Raw genomic sequence first — 14,839 nt, 5'->3', positions numbered from 1 at the left:
TGCATGCAGAAATGAGAAAACTGAAAATGAGGCATTCTATAGAAGAGAAAGAAAACAGTAATGTAGCTATATTTGGACTGGTGGGCTTACTGATCAATGTGAAGATGTTGGATGCATGCAGACAATCAGAAAAGGAAGAGTTCTATAGAACAGAAAGTTGTAACAGGCTGAATGTTGTTGATAATGTTGTGTTCTAATATAATGGTGAATATGAGAACACACTTTCTATTTCACTGTAATATCACTGGGAAGTGAAAGTTAATACAGTCAGTACACTTTTTTTTGCATTGATCATTGAGCCGACCTATTCATTAGATTCACATTCACAAGAAATGTAGCCCGACCCCGTCCATCAGTTTGGTCTTTTTAATGTCCCGTCCCCAGCAAATAATGTACATGCAGGTTATGCTGTTATATTGTCCCTACCAATGTTGAGACCAAACCTACGCCCTTCCTGTGCTTTAAAATGTGTTTTCAGTACTGTTACTGCAGTAAGGTATGTTCTCCTGCAGGTCTGTGTTTCAAGCTGTTCTACGTGCAGCCGGACCAGGTCTCTGGGACGGTGAGGAAGGGCCAGCGGCTGGGCGTCATGCTGCCCATGCAGAGCGTCTACCCAGGAATCACCTCACACGTCCACGTCCAGATGTGTGACCAGAGCGACCCCACGCCGTACTTCTGATCCATCACTGGGACTCTGTCACCTTCCTGCATGGCAACATTAAAGCTTCTCTTCATTTTAAACTGATTTGTTGCGGGTTATTTTCATTTACAGGGATTATAACAAAACAGGTTTGAGATCTTCTCCTGTGCTGAAGAAATAACATTGACATAACAGAAAACTCTTGTTTTCCAGTTTATTTTATTTAGAAAGGTACACTGAAAAAAGAAAATAGTTGAACCAACTTAATTGAATTGTTTCATTTGGTAACACCTAAATGAATTACGTTATTTCAAATTAATTTAAAATCAATTTGGTTAATCTAACTTATTAAATTAATTTGAAAGAACTTAATTCACAATTCAATTAAGTTGGTTCTTTTTTCAGTGTAAAGTCCATTCAGTCAAGCTCCTTATTTAAACACAAATTAAAGGAAGCATCATGTTGTTTAGGTTTAAAGTGCATTCCCATTTTCTTTTCTTTATTTATGTGAATTTTTCTTTAAAAAAAAACATGAATGAAATAAAACAGAAACACAGCAGGATGATAATAATAAAAAAACACCAGCAATCATTAAAACAACTCATATAAAATAAAAAATTTCTTCAGTGAAATTAATTCAAACTACAAAGACACAAAAGAACAATATGAATGAACAATCAGGCAACAGCTTCAACATTAAGACAAACTGGATATAAATCAGAATCAGATACATTTTCTTTATATTTAGCACCAAATTACATTCTTAATAAGGAACCTGCTCAGAAATGACAAAGAAACATACTAAATTCCTGTTTTATTTTTTTTTATTTTTTCTGACCCTGCTCTGCCATCAAACAGCATTTTAATATTTGAATATTGATCGGTCTGTCTGACCTCAGTTGTGATTGTCACTAAAACAAAACTGAGAATTTAGATTAAAAAAACCCACTTTCACTCATTTTTTCCACATCTGGCCCTTTTCTAGGTCTTTTTGCAGTTTTGTTTGTGATATCTGAAACTTCTTTGGTTGTTTTTAAACCCTGAAAACTAATGTGAAATGGACCTGAGATATAAAAAGACATTCAAGTTCAGGATGTAACAAACAGAAAATACCTGAAATTAAAGCCAAACTTCCGGCTCCCTGATTTTTGTTTTCTGAAATGACAATTCAACTCATGCAACATTTCTGTTTTTATCTTTTCACAATCAAGTAAAATGTAAACAAAAAATCATTAAAAAATAAAGCTGGGTTTGACTGGTTAAAGTCAAACCTGCTTGTAAACATCAAACATCACTCAGACTCAGATTAGTTTGGTGAGGTAGCGTCTGTTGCCGTGCCCACCGTACAGCTGATGAGCTCAGCCTCAGGGGGAGGAGGAGGAGGAGGAGGAGGAGGAGGAGGGGTTTCTGTTGGCGGCTGGATGGCGGCGAGGAAGAGGACGAGGCCGCCGACCATCATGCAGCCGCCGCTGAGGTAGAAGGCCACGTCATACGACTGACTGAAGTCATAGAAACAACCTGAAGAAGAACAGAATATCATGTAGATCATCACAAGGTGATTAATATGAAGTAGAGTCATGGAAAATATATTAGACCACCCTTGTTTTCTACCATTTCTTGTTCATTTTAATGCCTGGTACAACTAAAGGTACACTTGTTTGGATGATAACAACAAAAATAGCTCATTAGAGTTTAATTGTAGTAGTTTTTTGTTGTTATCATTAAATTTGTTCGAACAAATGTACCTTTGGTTGTACCAGGCATTAAAATTAACAATAAATTGCAGAAAACAATAGTGGTCTAATCATTTTTTCCATGACTGTATCTTTGCTATAAAAAAAAAACTTGATTGTTACAAGTAGAAACATCATTGCTACGTCACTTAGCCCTTTTAGCCCAATGCAAACCTAGTTCTTTTGCTGGTTCTGGTGCTGGTTGGCAGTTGGTTCAACTTGCGAACAGTCTTAGAACCTCTTTGGTTTTCCACAGGCTAGAGAGCCACGTCATTACGTCACTGTATATGTCTTCTCTTCACAAGTATAATAACAACAATGGCTGACTACTATCGTCTCTTTACAAATGTTTCTCATGGCTTTGTGAGCCTAAATTGGCATCCAACACGACATGTACAACACATTGGTGCTGTTTGTCTTGATAGCTATGGATGGCGAATATCTTCTTTACACTGAACACAAGACGTTGATGTTAGACTTTGTTGTAAGCGAACGCTAGCCCCTATCAATCACATTGCAGTTAAAAAGACAAAACTAAACTAGGCCTGCAAGCAGGACTGAACGGGACCGAGCAGAGTGGAGCCGTCGGGGAAGGCCACGTCGAGGGAGGCCACGTCGGGCTCAGTCCCTCTGCGTCCCAAATTGCGTGTCTCCTACCACTGTGCTTGTGGTAGGTGTAAAACATAATACTTGCTGTAGCCAGCAGGGGGCGCTATGACTGTGTGTCACTATTGACCCATGGGTGTGTCCCGGGCTGGACCCTAATCACATGTGTGAAATTTGGGACAGATTGGACAATGTATGGTCAAGTTATGCAGTCTCGTGTGTTATGGCGAGACGCCATATTTTGGCGGCATGCCACGCCCACATAGTGTGAAAGGCGGTAAAGATTTATACAACTTTTGATCCCAAAGGCCTTGTGATACTACTGACCAAGTTTGAAGTAAATCGGGTGAAATCTGTAGGAGGAGTTCGTTAAAGTATGCGAGGTGGAAATAGGTAAAAATTATGAATTGTGCGATTAAAGTATGCAACCTGGAAATGGCGAAAATGCCGTATTCGATCCAAGATGGCCGACTTCCTGTACTTTTTAGGGTATGGGTTCTTGAGACTTTTTGGTGCGTCTTCCCATGATACATGTATGTACCAAATTTCGTGTCTCTATGACAAACCTGTGTGAGGGGCTGCATTCTAGGGGGCGCTAGTAGGTCATTTTGCCACGCCCATTTCTGAAAGCAATGAAATACGTAAATTTTCGCCACGATTGAATTTTGTGCCAAGTTTGGGGAGTTTTTGAATATGATAAAGGCCTCAAAAAGGCGATTCATTTGTCGAAATAATAATAAACGGACCAATTACAATAGGGTCCTCGCACCGTTAGTGCTCGGTCCCCAATTAATGCTAGGCGTTTTAGTCCGTCTTGTTGGTCACTATAATCCAGCCCCTGATGTAAAAGAAAGGCCAATTCTACAAGTAGAAACGTCACTGACAGAAGTAGAAACGTCATTGATAGAAGTAGAAACGTCATTGATAGAAGTAGAAACGTCATTGACAGAAGTAGAAACGTCATTGATAGAAGTAGAAACATCATTAATAGAAGTAGAAACGTCATTGATAGAAGTAGAAACATCATTGATAGAAGTAGAAACATAATTGATAGAAGTAGAAACGTCATTGATAGAAGTAGAAACATAATTGATAGAAGTAGAAACGTCATTGATAGAGGTAGAAATGTCGTTGCTACATGTAAAAACATCAATGCTACAAGTAGAAACGTCATTGATAGAAGTAGAAACGTCATTGATAGAAGTAGAAACATAATTGATAGAAGTAGAAACGTCATTGATAGAAGTAGAAACATAATTGATAGAAGTAGAAACGTCATTGATAGAGGTAGAAATGTCGTTGCTACATGTAAAAACATCAATGCTACAAGTAGAAACGTCATTGATAGAAGTAGAAACATAATTGATAGAAGTAGAAACGTCAATGATAGAAGTAGAAACATCATTGATAGAAGTAGAAACATCAATGATAGAAGTAGAAACATCAATGCTACAAGTAGAAACATTTTTGCTACAAATAGAAACTTAAATGCGAAAAGTAGAATCATCGTTGCTAAAGAATGGAGACTCCATCGTCACTAGTATACACAGAATCATGCAGATATATATATTATATATATTATATATATTAGTGATAGTAGGAGAAACATTATGGTGCCAGTTCAAACCTCCTGGCTGTCAGTAGGAACATCATCACCTTCTTCCTGTCCCACATGATACCGTGTGATTGTAAAATAAAACTTCCTGTTCCGTCTCACCTACGAAAGGAGGACCCAGCATGATGCCGAGGCCTCCAAAGAACATGAGGATCCCGTGAGCCTCGGCCAGCTTCTCCACGCCGACCAGCTGACTGGTGACGTACGGCGTCAGAGTCCAGTTCCCGCTCAGGAAGCCCAGAACCAGCGACAGCACCTGGAGGTCCAGGTACGAGCTGAACACAACAACAAACAACAGGAAATGGAAACAAAGAGGAAAGAGTCTGTCAATAATAATAACTAGAAAATTTAAAAATAATAAAAAAAAGACAAAAAAAGTAACAATTAAGAGACCACTGCATGTGAGACAATAGAATAATAAAATTTAAATGAAAAATAGAATACATAAAAAAACAGAAATGCAATAAAATAGAGAACTAAAATAAATATATAACTATTTTAATAATTATAATAATAAATATGACAATAATAAAATATAAATGTATATGAGTAAAATATGAAAGCTACAATAAGAAAAAAGATTAAAAAAGTCGAAAAATAGACAAATAAATAATTATAATAATAATAAATAATTGTTATAATAATGTCAAGTTTTAGAGCTACAGTTCCTATGATGCTCTATGGATGTAAAAATTTTCTTTAATTAATCGACACCATTATTTAAAGAGCATTACATCTGTATGAAAATGAGAAAAAGAAAAAAAAACATTTAAAACAAAGTGATTTAAAAAGTAATAATAAAAAAGTGCAAGCAGGTTTATAGTTGAATAAACTGACATATTATATATATATATATAGAGAGTGTATATATATATATATATATGTATATACATATATATAGTGTATATATATATATATATACACATACGTATATAGTGTATTATGTATCTATATATATATATATATATATATATAGTGTGTATATATATATATAGTGTGTATATTTATATATATATATATATGTATACACACACATATGCAATATATATATATATATGTTTACATACATGTTTATAGATGGTTTATAAACCAATTATTAACCATTTACAAAGTGCTATACATGTTTAATCGTTAAATGTTTTAAACCAATTTCTTAAAGGTATATGAATCATTTTAAAATCATTAACATACTTAATATGGTGTTAAAATGTTAAAATGAGTGCAACTAAAACTATTGATAAACTATTGATTGTAATTTATTTGTTTGTTATTGGTAAATTAACTATAAACTTACATTAATAAAGCTTGTATTTGTCATTTATAAATGATGTAGTTAGTTAAACATTAATAAATTATGTATTAACCATTCTAAATGGCCTGTAAACGGTTTATAAATGATGATTAAACATTAATAAACTATCTGTTTACCATTTATAAATGATGGTTATTGTAAAGTGTTACCAATCAGTGTGTTGCACTCACTGGTAATAACGTTTCATCTTGACCTTCATCAGTTTAACAGAAGCTGAGCAGCTGAATAGGCTCCTCCCCCTCGCTGGCGGCGCCGTGGTTTCCATGGCGACAGCTGGATCTGTGGCTGAAGGCTTCTGATTGGCCGCCGCCTCCTCTTCCTGAACGGCGTGCTGTTTGGCGTGGTACCTGGGCGGGTTCAAAGGGCGCATGAGGGCGCCACACGCCCCGACGATGAGCAGGCAGCCGTCCAGCCCCACGCGGTCGATCAGCCGCGTCTGCAAGATGGCGTACAGGAAACCGCCTGCACTCGCTCCTGAGTCACACAGCAAGCACAAATAAACATGTCAACAAATAAATAAGCAGATAAATACATCTGCAATGTAGAGAAATGTAGAGGTAAATAAAAAAATATATAAATGAATGCAAAAAATAAATGAAAATTCCATAGTTTTAAATTTTTTATTGTTTTATTGTTATTTTTATATTTTTACGTTATTATTTATTAGGTTATTTCTGTATTTATTAAGTTATTTCTACAATTTTCTTCTATTTAGTTTGATATTTCATGTGTATTTTTTACATGTATTTATTTAATTATTTATAATAAATAAGTATTTTGCTCTGTTTTATTTTTTGTTTTTATTTGTTCTTTGTAGTTTTTAAAATTAAGATTAATTTTAAAATTGAGATTAATTTTAAAACCCACTTTTATTTACTGTTTTTTGTTTTAGTTGTTTCTGCTTGTTCTTTGTTTTTATTGTTTTTATTGCTGGTCTGTCCTGCCATGTACAGCTAACGCTGTCTTAAAGGGAAAGATAAATAAAGTTGATTTGATTTGATTTGATAAATAAATGCAAAAAATAAATGAAAATGCCATAGTTTTACATTTTTTATTGTTTTATTGTTATTTTTTATATTTTTACATTATTATTTATTAGGTTATTTCTGTATTTATTAAGTTATTTCTACAATTTTCTTCTATTTAGTTTGATATTTCATGTGTATTTTTACGTGTATTTATTTAATTATTTATAATAAATAAGTATTTACTCTTTATAGTATGAAATACCTCAATAAAAAAGGTAAAAATATAGAACTTCCATCTATTCTTTGCATTTATTATGTTTATATATTTTGTAACTATATAATAAATAAACAAACTCACTGTGTTGTTCGTACGAGATTATTCAACTAATACAAATTAGAAGTGCTTATTGTTATTATAATATTACGTCCAGTCTGATATCTGTGTTTATTGATCTGAAAAACAATCAATCAGTAGATTTTATTAAGAAAAAAAACATTAATATATTGTTTTGTTGAAAAGTGGCTACCTTTTCTTAAATTATATTCCAAATGTGGAAATATAAAGATATAAATAAAAGAAATGTTATTTTTAAAAAAGGAGTTACATTACTAATCATTTTTTAAATTTCTGATGCCGTGCCAGAGTTGTTTTTATTGAGGTGAGGTGGTCATGTGACAGACGTACCTGTGTTGACTATTCCCAGCGCCAGGCCTCTCCTCTTGTCAAAGTAGAGGCAGGTGATGATGCTGAAGGACGAGTACAGCAGACCAGAACCCACACCTGAAACACAGACCACCTCTTTACAACACCTGAAACACAGACCACCTCTTTACAACACCTGAAACACAGACCACCTCTTTAACCTCTTTAGACTGGGAAACACACAGGACCTCTTTAAACTCTTTAGACTGGCCGTCCTGCAGAAACACAGGCCGGGACAGAGCCATGCAGTTTGTCCTCTGTCTTATTTACTAGGGCCGGGACTCGATTAAAAAAATGTATCTAATTATTTAGAGGCTTTGTAATTAATTGATTGAAATTAATCACATTTTAATCGCATATAAATATTTGACCTGAGAACAGTGAGAAGTAATTTTTTTCACATGGATTTTTAGTATACCATTGAATAATGACTGAATACATAAGCTTAAGCAACAAAAATATTGTTTATTTTTGTTCAAGTCCAACAGACCAGTGTATTTTTTGCCATTAAGTGTATCAATATCATATTTATAAATATAGAACATTTCATAAATCCAGGTAGCCTATAGGTAGGTAGACCTTCTGTAAACTAGAATACTTTGGTTTTTGAAGTAAAACACAATACTTTCAAGTACATTCAGAACATTGGAAACCCTATTAGACTATTAGAAAACATCTCTGGTGCTTCAGAGGCCATAACAGACTTTGTTGATTTACCAAAAAAAAAATCAAATTAATTTCAGTCTAACGGTGCGTTCAGACCGGACGCGTAGCGAATATTTCGCGCGACAAGATTACATACAAAGTCAATGCAAACACGCGAATAGACGCGAATTTTTGCCGGCGGCGCGAATCGCGGGTTTCGCGCGACACGAATGCCGCGATTGACGCGAATTTCGCGGCGCGAATGAAACAACGCGAATTCGCGTGAGTTCAATAAATTCAACTTTGGCGAAATATTCGCGTGACGCTGTGTCGGGACAGCCTATCAGCGTTGAGATTCTGGACGACAGTGTCCGAGATACATACATGAGAGAGAGGAGAAAAGAGGCAGGAAGGAGGAGTGGGTCGGCAGGAGGGACAGGAAAAAGGTGGAAGTACTCTGCGGTCCTCTCTCCGTGCTGAGTGCGCCTCCGGATGATGTCACTCACCCAGACACGACGGCAGAGCAGGTACAGGGACGCTATGCTTGTAATGTCAGCCATGGTTGATGACAGAATGAAATGGAGGCAATTATTTGGCGCTAAATAGTCTCTTGGGCGAAAATTCGCGTCGCGTTACTCGCGCGAGTGACGCGAATTAAATTAAATTCTCCCGCGTATCAATTCGCGCGAGTAACGCGACGCGAATATTCGCTACGCGTCCGGTCTGAACACACTGTAACTCTCTCGATAACCTTGGCCAAAACAATAAAGAGTTCAACATAAAGTGCCAGTTGCACCAACAACATAATACATAGTTCAACATAAAGTGTTCCACTTAAAATAAAATTTAAAAAAAGTGCCAGTGATCAACCTCAATCCCTTCTATTCATCCACGGGGCCAACCAAAGGTCTCATCAGCTTCTTCCTTCATGTTCACTGTGGTTTGTTGTTGTCTCAACTCATCAACGCTAGTTGGTGCTCCAGTATAATCGCTCCTCCTGAAACTCATCCAGGGAGAAACGTTCCGCGCTGCAAAAATAAGTGTGATTATCGCTTAAAGCGATTAAAATGAGTCAATTTTTTAACGCGTTAATTTTTGTGTAATTAATTCATCCTAATTAACGCGTTAAAGTCCCGGCCCTAGTTATTTTCTCAGATATTATCAAACACAACACAAGTGCTCTCCATGCAATCGCCAACAACTGGACTTTGTGGCGTTGCCATGCCGCTGTTCTGGTGTTCTATTGGTCGACGGGATCAGAAGAGATGATCTTTCTCTAACCCCCCCCCCCATATCTCCAATAGGGCTGTCAAAAGTATCCATACATACATACAATACTCATTTTCAAAAGTATCGATCCAACAACTTATTAAGCAGCTAAACCATACAACCTCAAAATATTGTTCTAGTTGTTGTTGTTTATTGTATTTATTTATTTTCTGCACTACCTCAGACCTGAAGCTTGTTATCATAGTTGCAGTTTCTTTTTGCACAACTGTTTTTATTATAAATATTTAACCTGTGGTTCTGTTCATTTTTACATGTTGCATTTTTCTTGTTAATACAAATATTTCTGTTAAATTTTGGGGTCTTTGTTTTTATCCCGGTGGTATCGAAAATGGTATCGAGTATTGAATATTTTCCTGAGTATCGGTATCCAGTTGAACATTTTAGTATGGTGACGACCCTAATCTCCAATGACATTTGTCTCAAACATATATAATATATATGTTAACAGCCTCCGTCTTACCGACCATGATGCCGTAGGAGAAGATGAGGAAGGTGACGTTGGGGGCGAAGGCACTGAGCATGAAGCCCCCCGCCACCATCACGCCGCTGGAGACGGCTACAGGCCGAACGCCCACATTCACCACACAGAGACTGCAGACCGGACCTGCAGGAGGAGGACCAGATCTCACAAACAGGGACTATTGACAGGAAGTCTCTCTCACACACACACACACACACCATCTCCTCACCCAGTATGAGTCCGGTCCCGGCCACCAGTGAGCCCACCCAGGCCGTCACAGCCTTCCCCTCCCCGAAGGCCAGCAGCCACTCTGGGTAGAGCACGCCGATGGCCTGAGGAGAGCCGTAACCCAGCAGCAACGCCAGGAAGCTGGACGCCACAATCACCCAGCCCCAACCGCCGTCCAGGGGCCGGGGCGGGCAGCCGGAGGGGCGGGGCCAGTCGGAGGGGAGGGGCCAGCCGGAGGGGAGGGGCCAGCCGGAGGGGCGGGGCCAGCCGGAGGGGAGGGGCCAGTCGGAGGGGAGGGGCCAACCGGAGGGGCGGGGCCAGCCGGAGGGGCGGGGCCAGCGCAGCACATGGCGAGGCGACGGGTGGATGACCTGCCAGGACGCGTCAGACAGCCGAGTGGTCTGTGAAAGAGGAGGCTCTAATTCAAGTAAAAATACTTCCTGTAAAACCTTACCTAGATAAAAAGTATATAGTACTCAGTTCTACTTCAGTAAAAGTACCAATATAACAATGTAAAATAATTCATTATAAGTAAAAGTACATAGGACTTAGTATTCAATCTTTAGTACTCAGTTTTACTACTAGGCTTGTCAAAAGTATCGATACTCAAAAAAGTATCCATACTGAAACGTTGTATCCGGATACGATACTCATTTTCAAAAGTATCGATAAGTTTACATAAATGTTGGTGACTGAAAAGTGTTATTTTCCAGAATGAAGCAGAGAAAAGTTGACCTGCAACCAAACAGCAACACACAGACGCAAATATTGTTCTAATTGTTATTGTTTATTGTATTTATTTATCTTTTGCACTACCTCAGACCTGAAGCTTGTTATCATAGTTGCAGTTTCTGTTTTTTATCATAAATATTTAACCTGTGGTTCTGTTCATTTTTACATGTTGCATTTTTCTTGTCAATACAAATATTTCTGTTAAATTTTGGGGTCTTTGTTTTTATCCTGGTGGTATCGAAAATGGTATCGAGTATCGGATATTTTCCTGAGTATCGGTATCCAGTTGAATATTTTAGTATGGTGACGACCCTATTAATACACAGTGGAAGTTCTCCGTTTGCCTTAGAAACAACAAACATAAGAGGTGAAATCCAGCCGGGTCCATTCAGAATGTGACAGATTTTAGTGACCAGTCTGTAGCTGACGGACATTAACATCACAGATTTCTTTCTGAATTACAACAGAATAAAAACAAGCATGACCCAGAAGAGATGATGTGGCCAGCTGAAGGTCTAAAGGGGCATTCACGCCGTGGTGGGTTAGCTAAAGGTCAGTGTTTTCTCAGAGAGTTGACCTTTGACCTCTGATGTGTAGATCACAGTGTTAAATGATCACAGTTCTAAGAAGTTGCCACTGGACCCCGAGCTCTTCCTTCTGGGCAGATATCAACTATCCCACACTTACTAAATAAAGAATCTAGATTTGTAGATATGTGTATATTACAAGCTAAACGTATCATTTCTCTTAACTGGAAAAACGTTGATGGACAAGAATTGGAAGATGGATTCAAGAGACGGCATCAAACATGACAATGGAAAAAATAACATACATTATTAGACGGAAACAACATGTTTTTAATAACATCTGGAGACTTTTTATGAGTTTTATAAGACAAGATGCTAATGTTGGTAACTTGCTTCAGCAGGAGGCTCTGAGGGAGCAGAATGTTTATTTATTAGAAATCTGTCAGTGTTATAACTATTTTCAGTATTTGTCTATATAACTACATTTAAATGTGTGTATATATATGTATATATATGTTCTTTTTGCTTTATTTACATCTTTTTTATAGGTTTACCGTGTTTTTCTTATACTTATTTGGTGAGGGGATGGGAGGGAGAACAGGGAGAAAAAGTTTGCTTTGTTGGTGTAATAATGTCTTGTTTGACTAGCTGTGATCTGCAAACAAAAATCTAATAAACACATGTTTAAAAAAAAAAAAGATCACAGTTGTTGTTGTTGACATGCAGTCTGTTGACTCTGCTCTGAATGAATCAAGAGTTTCATCAGCTTCAACAGAATCAGAACAGCTGATTAAAATCCTGCACCACCACTGAGAACACGACCTCTCCTTATCTACTTTACCTCGTTTTAACTTGAGTATTCCTACATTGTCGTATCAGTAGACCTCTTTAACTGAAGCAGAGGACTTCAGGAGAATCTATCCCACTACTTTTACTTTTGATAATGTGGGTACATTAAGCTGATACTTATTTATAATATATAATATGACTTCAAAGCCTATTTAACTTAAGTAGGATTTAAAATTAAGTATTTTTACTTTGTATTGTTAAACTGAATTAAGTACATTGATTTGAGTACTTCACCACAGAGAACTTTTACTTTTGATACTATGGGTACATTTAGCTGATAATACTAAATATTTATAATATATAAAACTATATAAATACTATATATATTTAATACTAAATACTATATATATCATGCACTTTCACTTAACTCTATGGAGTCTTGGGCTATTTTGTCCATTTTTTAATTCTTTTCATGTCTTTGTAAGTCATTTTGTGTCTTTTTTATCATTTTGTGTCCTCTGTGTTTTTGATTATTCTGTCTTCTCATTTTGTGTCTTTTTTTTAGTCATTTTGTGTCTTTTTGGTCATTTTGTGTCTTTTTTGGTCATTTTTTAGTCCTTTAGTCCAACATAAAATGTGATTTAGAATCTTTTTTTTTTTAACTTTCAAACACTATCATGCTCAATAAAGAATGTTAAATGTGTCAAATGTGACCAAAGAAGTCAAATCTACCATATAAGAGGGTTCCATCCAGTTCTATCATTTGATACTAAATCTATTTGAGCTTGTCTCCAGTTTTACTTGGTATATCATCATCAAACTGAAACTGGCCTCATGGAGTTTACAGCCAGAACTTTAGAGGTAAATGTACAGTAGTGCGTCCTGCCGCAGCACCACCGCCGACTAATAAACTCTCTTGGTCTGCAGCGTCCTCGCGGTGCGCCCTGCGCCGCCACAAACCGGTTTGAAGCGGTTCCTTCCTGCCGCTCTCCGGAATCCGCGAGCGACGCGCGCTTCGCTCTGCTCCGTCGGCGTGCGCGTGTCCGCTCTGTTGGCGCATGTCCACGTTTTCCGTGGCCTGGTGGCCCTGGGTCATAGACTGTATATAAAGCCCTGGGTCTGGTCTGCAGCTACAGTCTGTGGTCTGAAGGGTTGAAGAAGTGCTATTGCTGTATAAGTACAACAAGAAAATTGTGAAAGCAGCAGACAGAAGTAAAAAGCTAACTTTATGCTATTGTGAACTACAGCACAGTCTCATAACCGTCACTACTGTTAGCTTCAGAAGCTCTCCGACAAGCTAACCAGCCGTCTTGACAAGCTAGCGAAAACATAGCCTAATAAATTGTTTATTAACCAAATCGACAATCTATAACAGTTTGTTGGAGCACTGACAAACACAACTAGAGGTTGTGAGGCCGTGTCTGTGTCCAGCATGATGACGTTTAATGTCCCTGACAACCACTGTAGTCTCATTTAGCCGCTTGTTAGCAACCGCCTTTTTAAGGCCTTTTTATAACAAAATACAAACATCTCTTCAGCTTGTGATAATGGCAGATCTTATTTCAGGCATCTAATCGCCAACCCATTGAAAATCATCATTGGGCTCTAAAATGCTAACTTACTTCCTGGTTTAAGAATTCATTCCTGCGGCGCCATAATGTGCTATCACATGAACCAAGGCTAGGCTAACAGGCTACATGCAAGACCATTCTTGAGCTCTGTTATGACAGAACGTTACATAACGTTAAGTGTGTCTGTTGAGTCATATAGCTACACTCAAATTTGGAATGGTAACGCCAGAAAATATGTTCAGGACTTTTTAGAATTTTTGATTTGATTCTGTAGCTAATTTCTGTATTCTAGACCATATTTGTACATACAAAACTAAATTCACCCTAGTCCTGTCTAATTTCTTGGCTTCACCAGGAATCATTGGGTTGAGCCCTGTCAGCATTCATGGCAGTTCAACTGGAGCACTCAGGTGTTCAGTTGTCCGAGTGCATTCTTTGCATTCAGAGATGAAAGTTGACTTGAGAGGACAGTGAGCATCAGGAGACATGGATGGATGCTGCTGTGGACAATAAGCTATAATAACATAATATAAGCAATTACTGTGCATGTCCCTGATGTGGGTCTCTAGTTTTAGGACCATTTTTGCATGGAGCCCCAAGAGTAATAGTAGTGAATAGTTTCCTTGTGCACCTCATGATGATCTGTACCTGCACTGCAACCTGTGTGTGTGTTCGTGTGTGTGTGTGTGTGTCTACACTTTTCTCTGAGCCACAAACTCATTTATTATCATCTGAAGGCAGCTTAACACATGTCAACATATTTATTGTGTCCCCACACCAAACAGTGTGTCCCCAAGTTTTCAAATCAAACATGAAAACGTATAGGAGTTAAGTAAATAGTAACCCTAACCCTAACCTAAAAAAATAAAAGAATAATAATTAATTAAAGTCTGTGCTGAAGCCATTTCCTCCCACTAATATTAACTCACTGTAAATACGCCTTTAAAAAGTTAAAGAGATGTCTCTTTGTTCCCCAACATGTGGTAATGTGTCAATAATGTTGTGTAATCGGAACAAACT

The 14,839-nt window shown here is 37.5% G+C and overlaps 1 protein-coding gene across 1 annotated transcript; it reads right to left on the bottom strand.

Moving 5' to 3' along the window:
• Nucleotides 1-323: 323 nt before the first annotated feature.
• On the bottom strand, nucleotides 324-13,344 carry LOC131959155 (monocarboxylate transporter 9-like). The gene is made up of 8 exons (XM_059324254.1): nucleotides 13,120-13,344; nucleotides 10,202-10,601; nucleotides 9,973-10,116; nucleotides 7,560-7,655; nucleotides 6,077-6,380; nucleotides 4,697-5,004; nucleotides 2,064-2,158; nucleotides 324-392 (listed from the first exon to the last, which is right to left on the bottom strand). Exons 1-8 carry the CDS (start codon nucleotides 13,342-13,344, stop codon nucleotides 324-326), a joined length of 1,641 nt encoding a protein of 546 aa, XP_059180237.1.
• Between the last annotated feature and the right edge of the window lie 1,495 nt (nucleotides 13,345-14,839).

Source organism: Centropristis striata, chromosome 21 (genome assembly GCF_030273125.1).
Source record: "Centropristis striata isolate RG_2023a ecotype Rhode Island chromosome 21, C.striata_1.0, whole genome shotgun sequence".
Classification (NCBI taxonomy): domain Eukaryota; kingdom Metazoa; phylum Chordata; class Actinopteri; order Perciformes; family Serranidae; genus Centropristis; species Centropristis striata.
This window is presented reverse-complemented; position numbering and strand designations above follow the sequence as displayed.

Bases quoted from the DNA above. Each gene is read 5' to 3' on its own strand.
- LOC131959155 (XM_059324254.1), bottom strand. From the start codon at position 13,344: ATGACCCAGGGCCACCAGGCCACGGAAAACGTGGACATGCGCCAACAG. The intron at 10,117-10,201 runs GTGAGGAGATGG...CTCCTCCTGCAG, and splicing joins CGGGACCGGACTCATACTGG to GTCCGGTCTGCAGTCTCTGT. The intron at 7,656-9,972 runs GTAAGACGGAGG...TCTGTGTTTCAG, and splicing joins CTCCTACGGCATCATGGTCG to GTGTGGGTTCTGGTCTGCTG.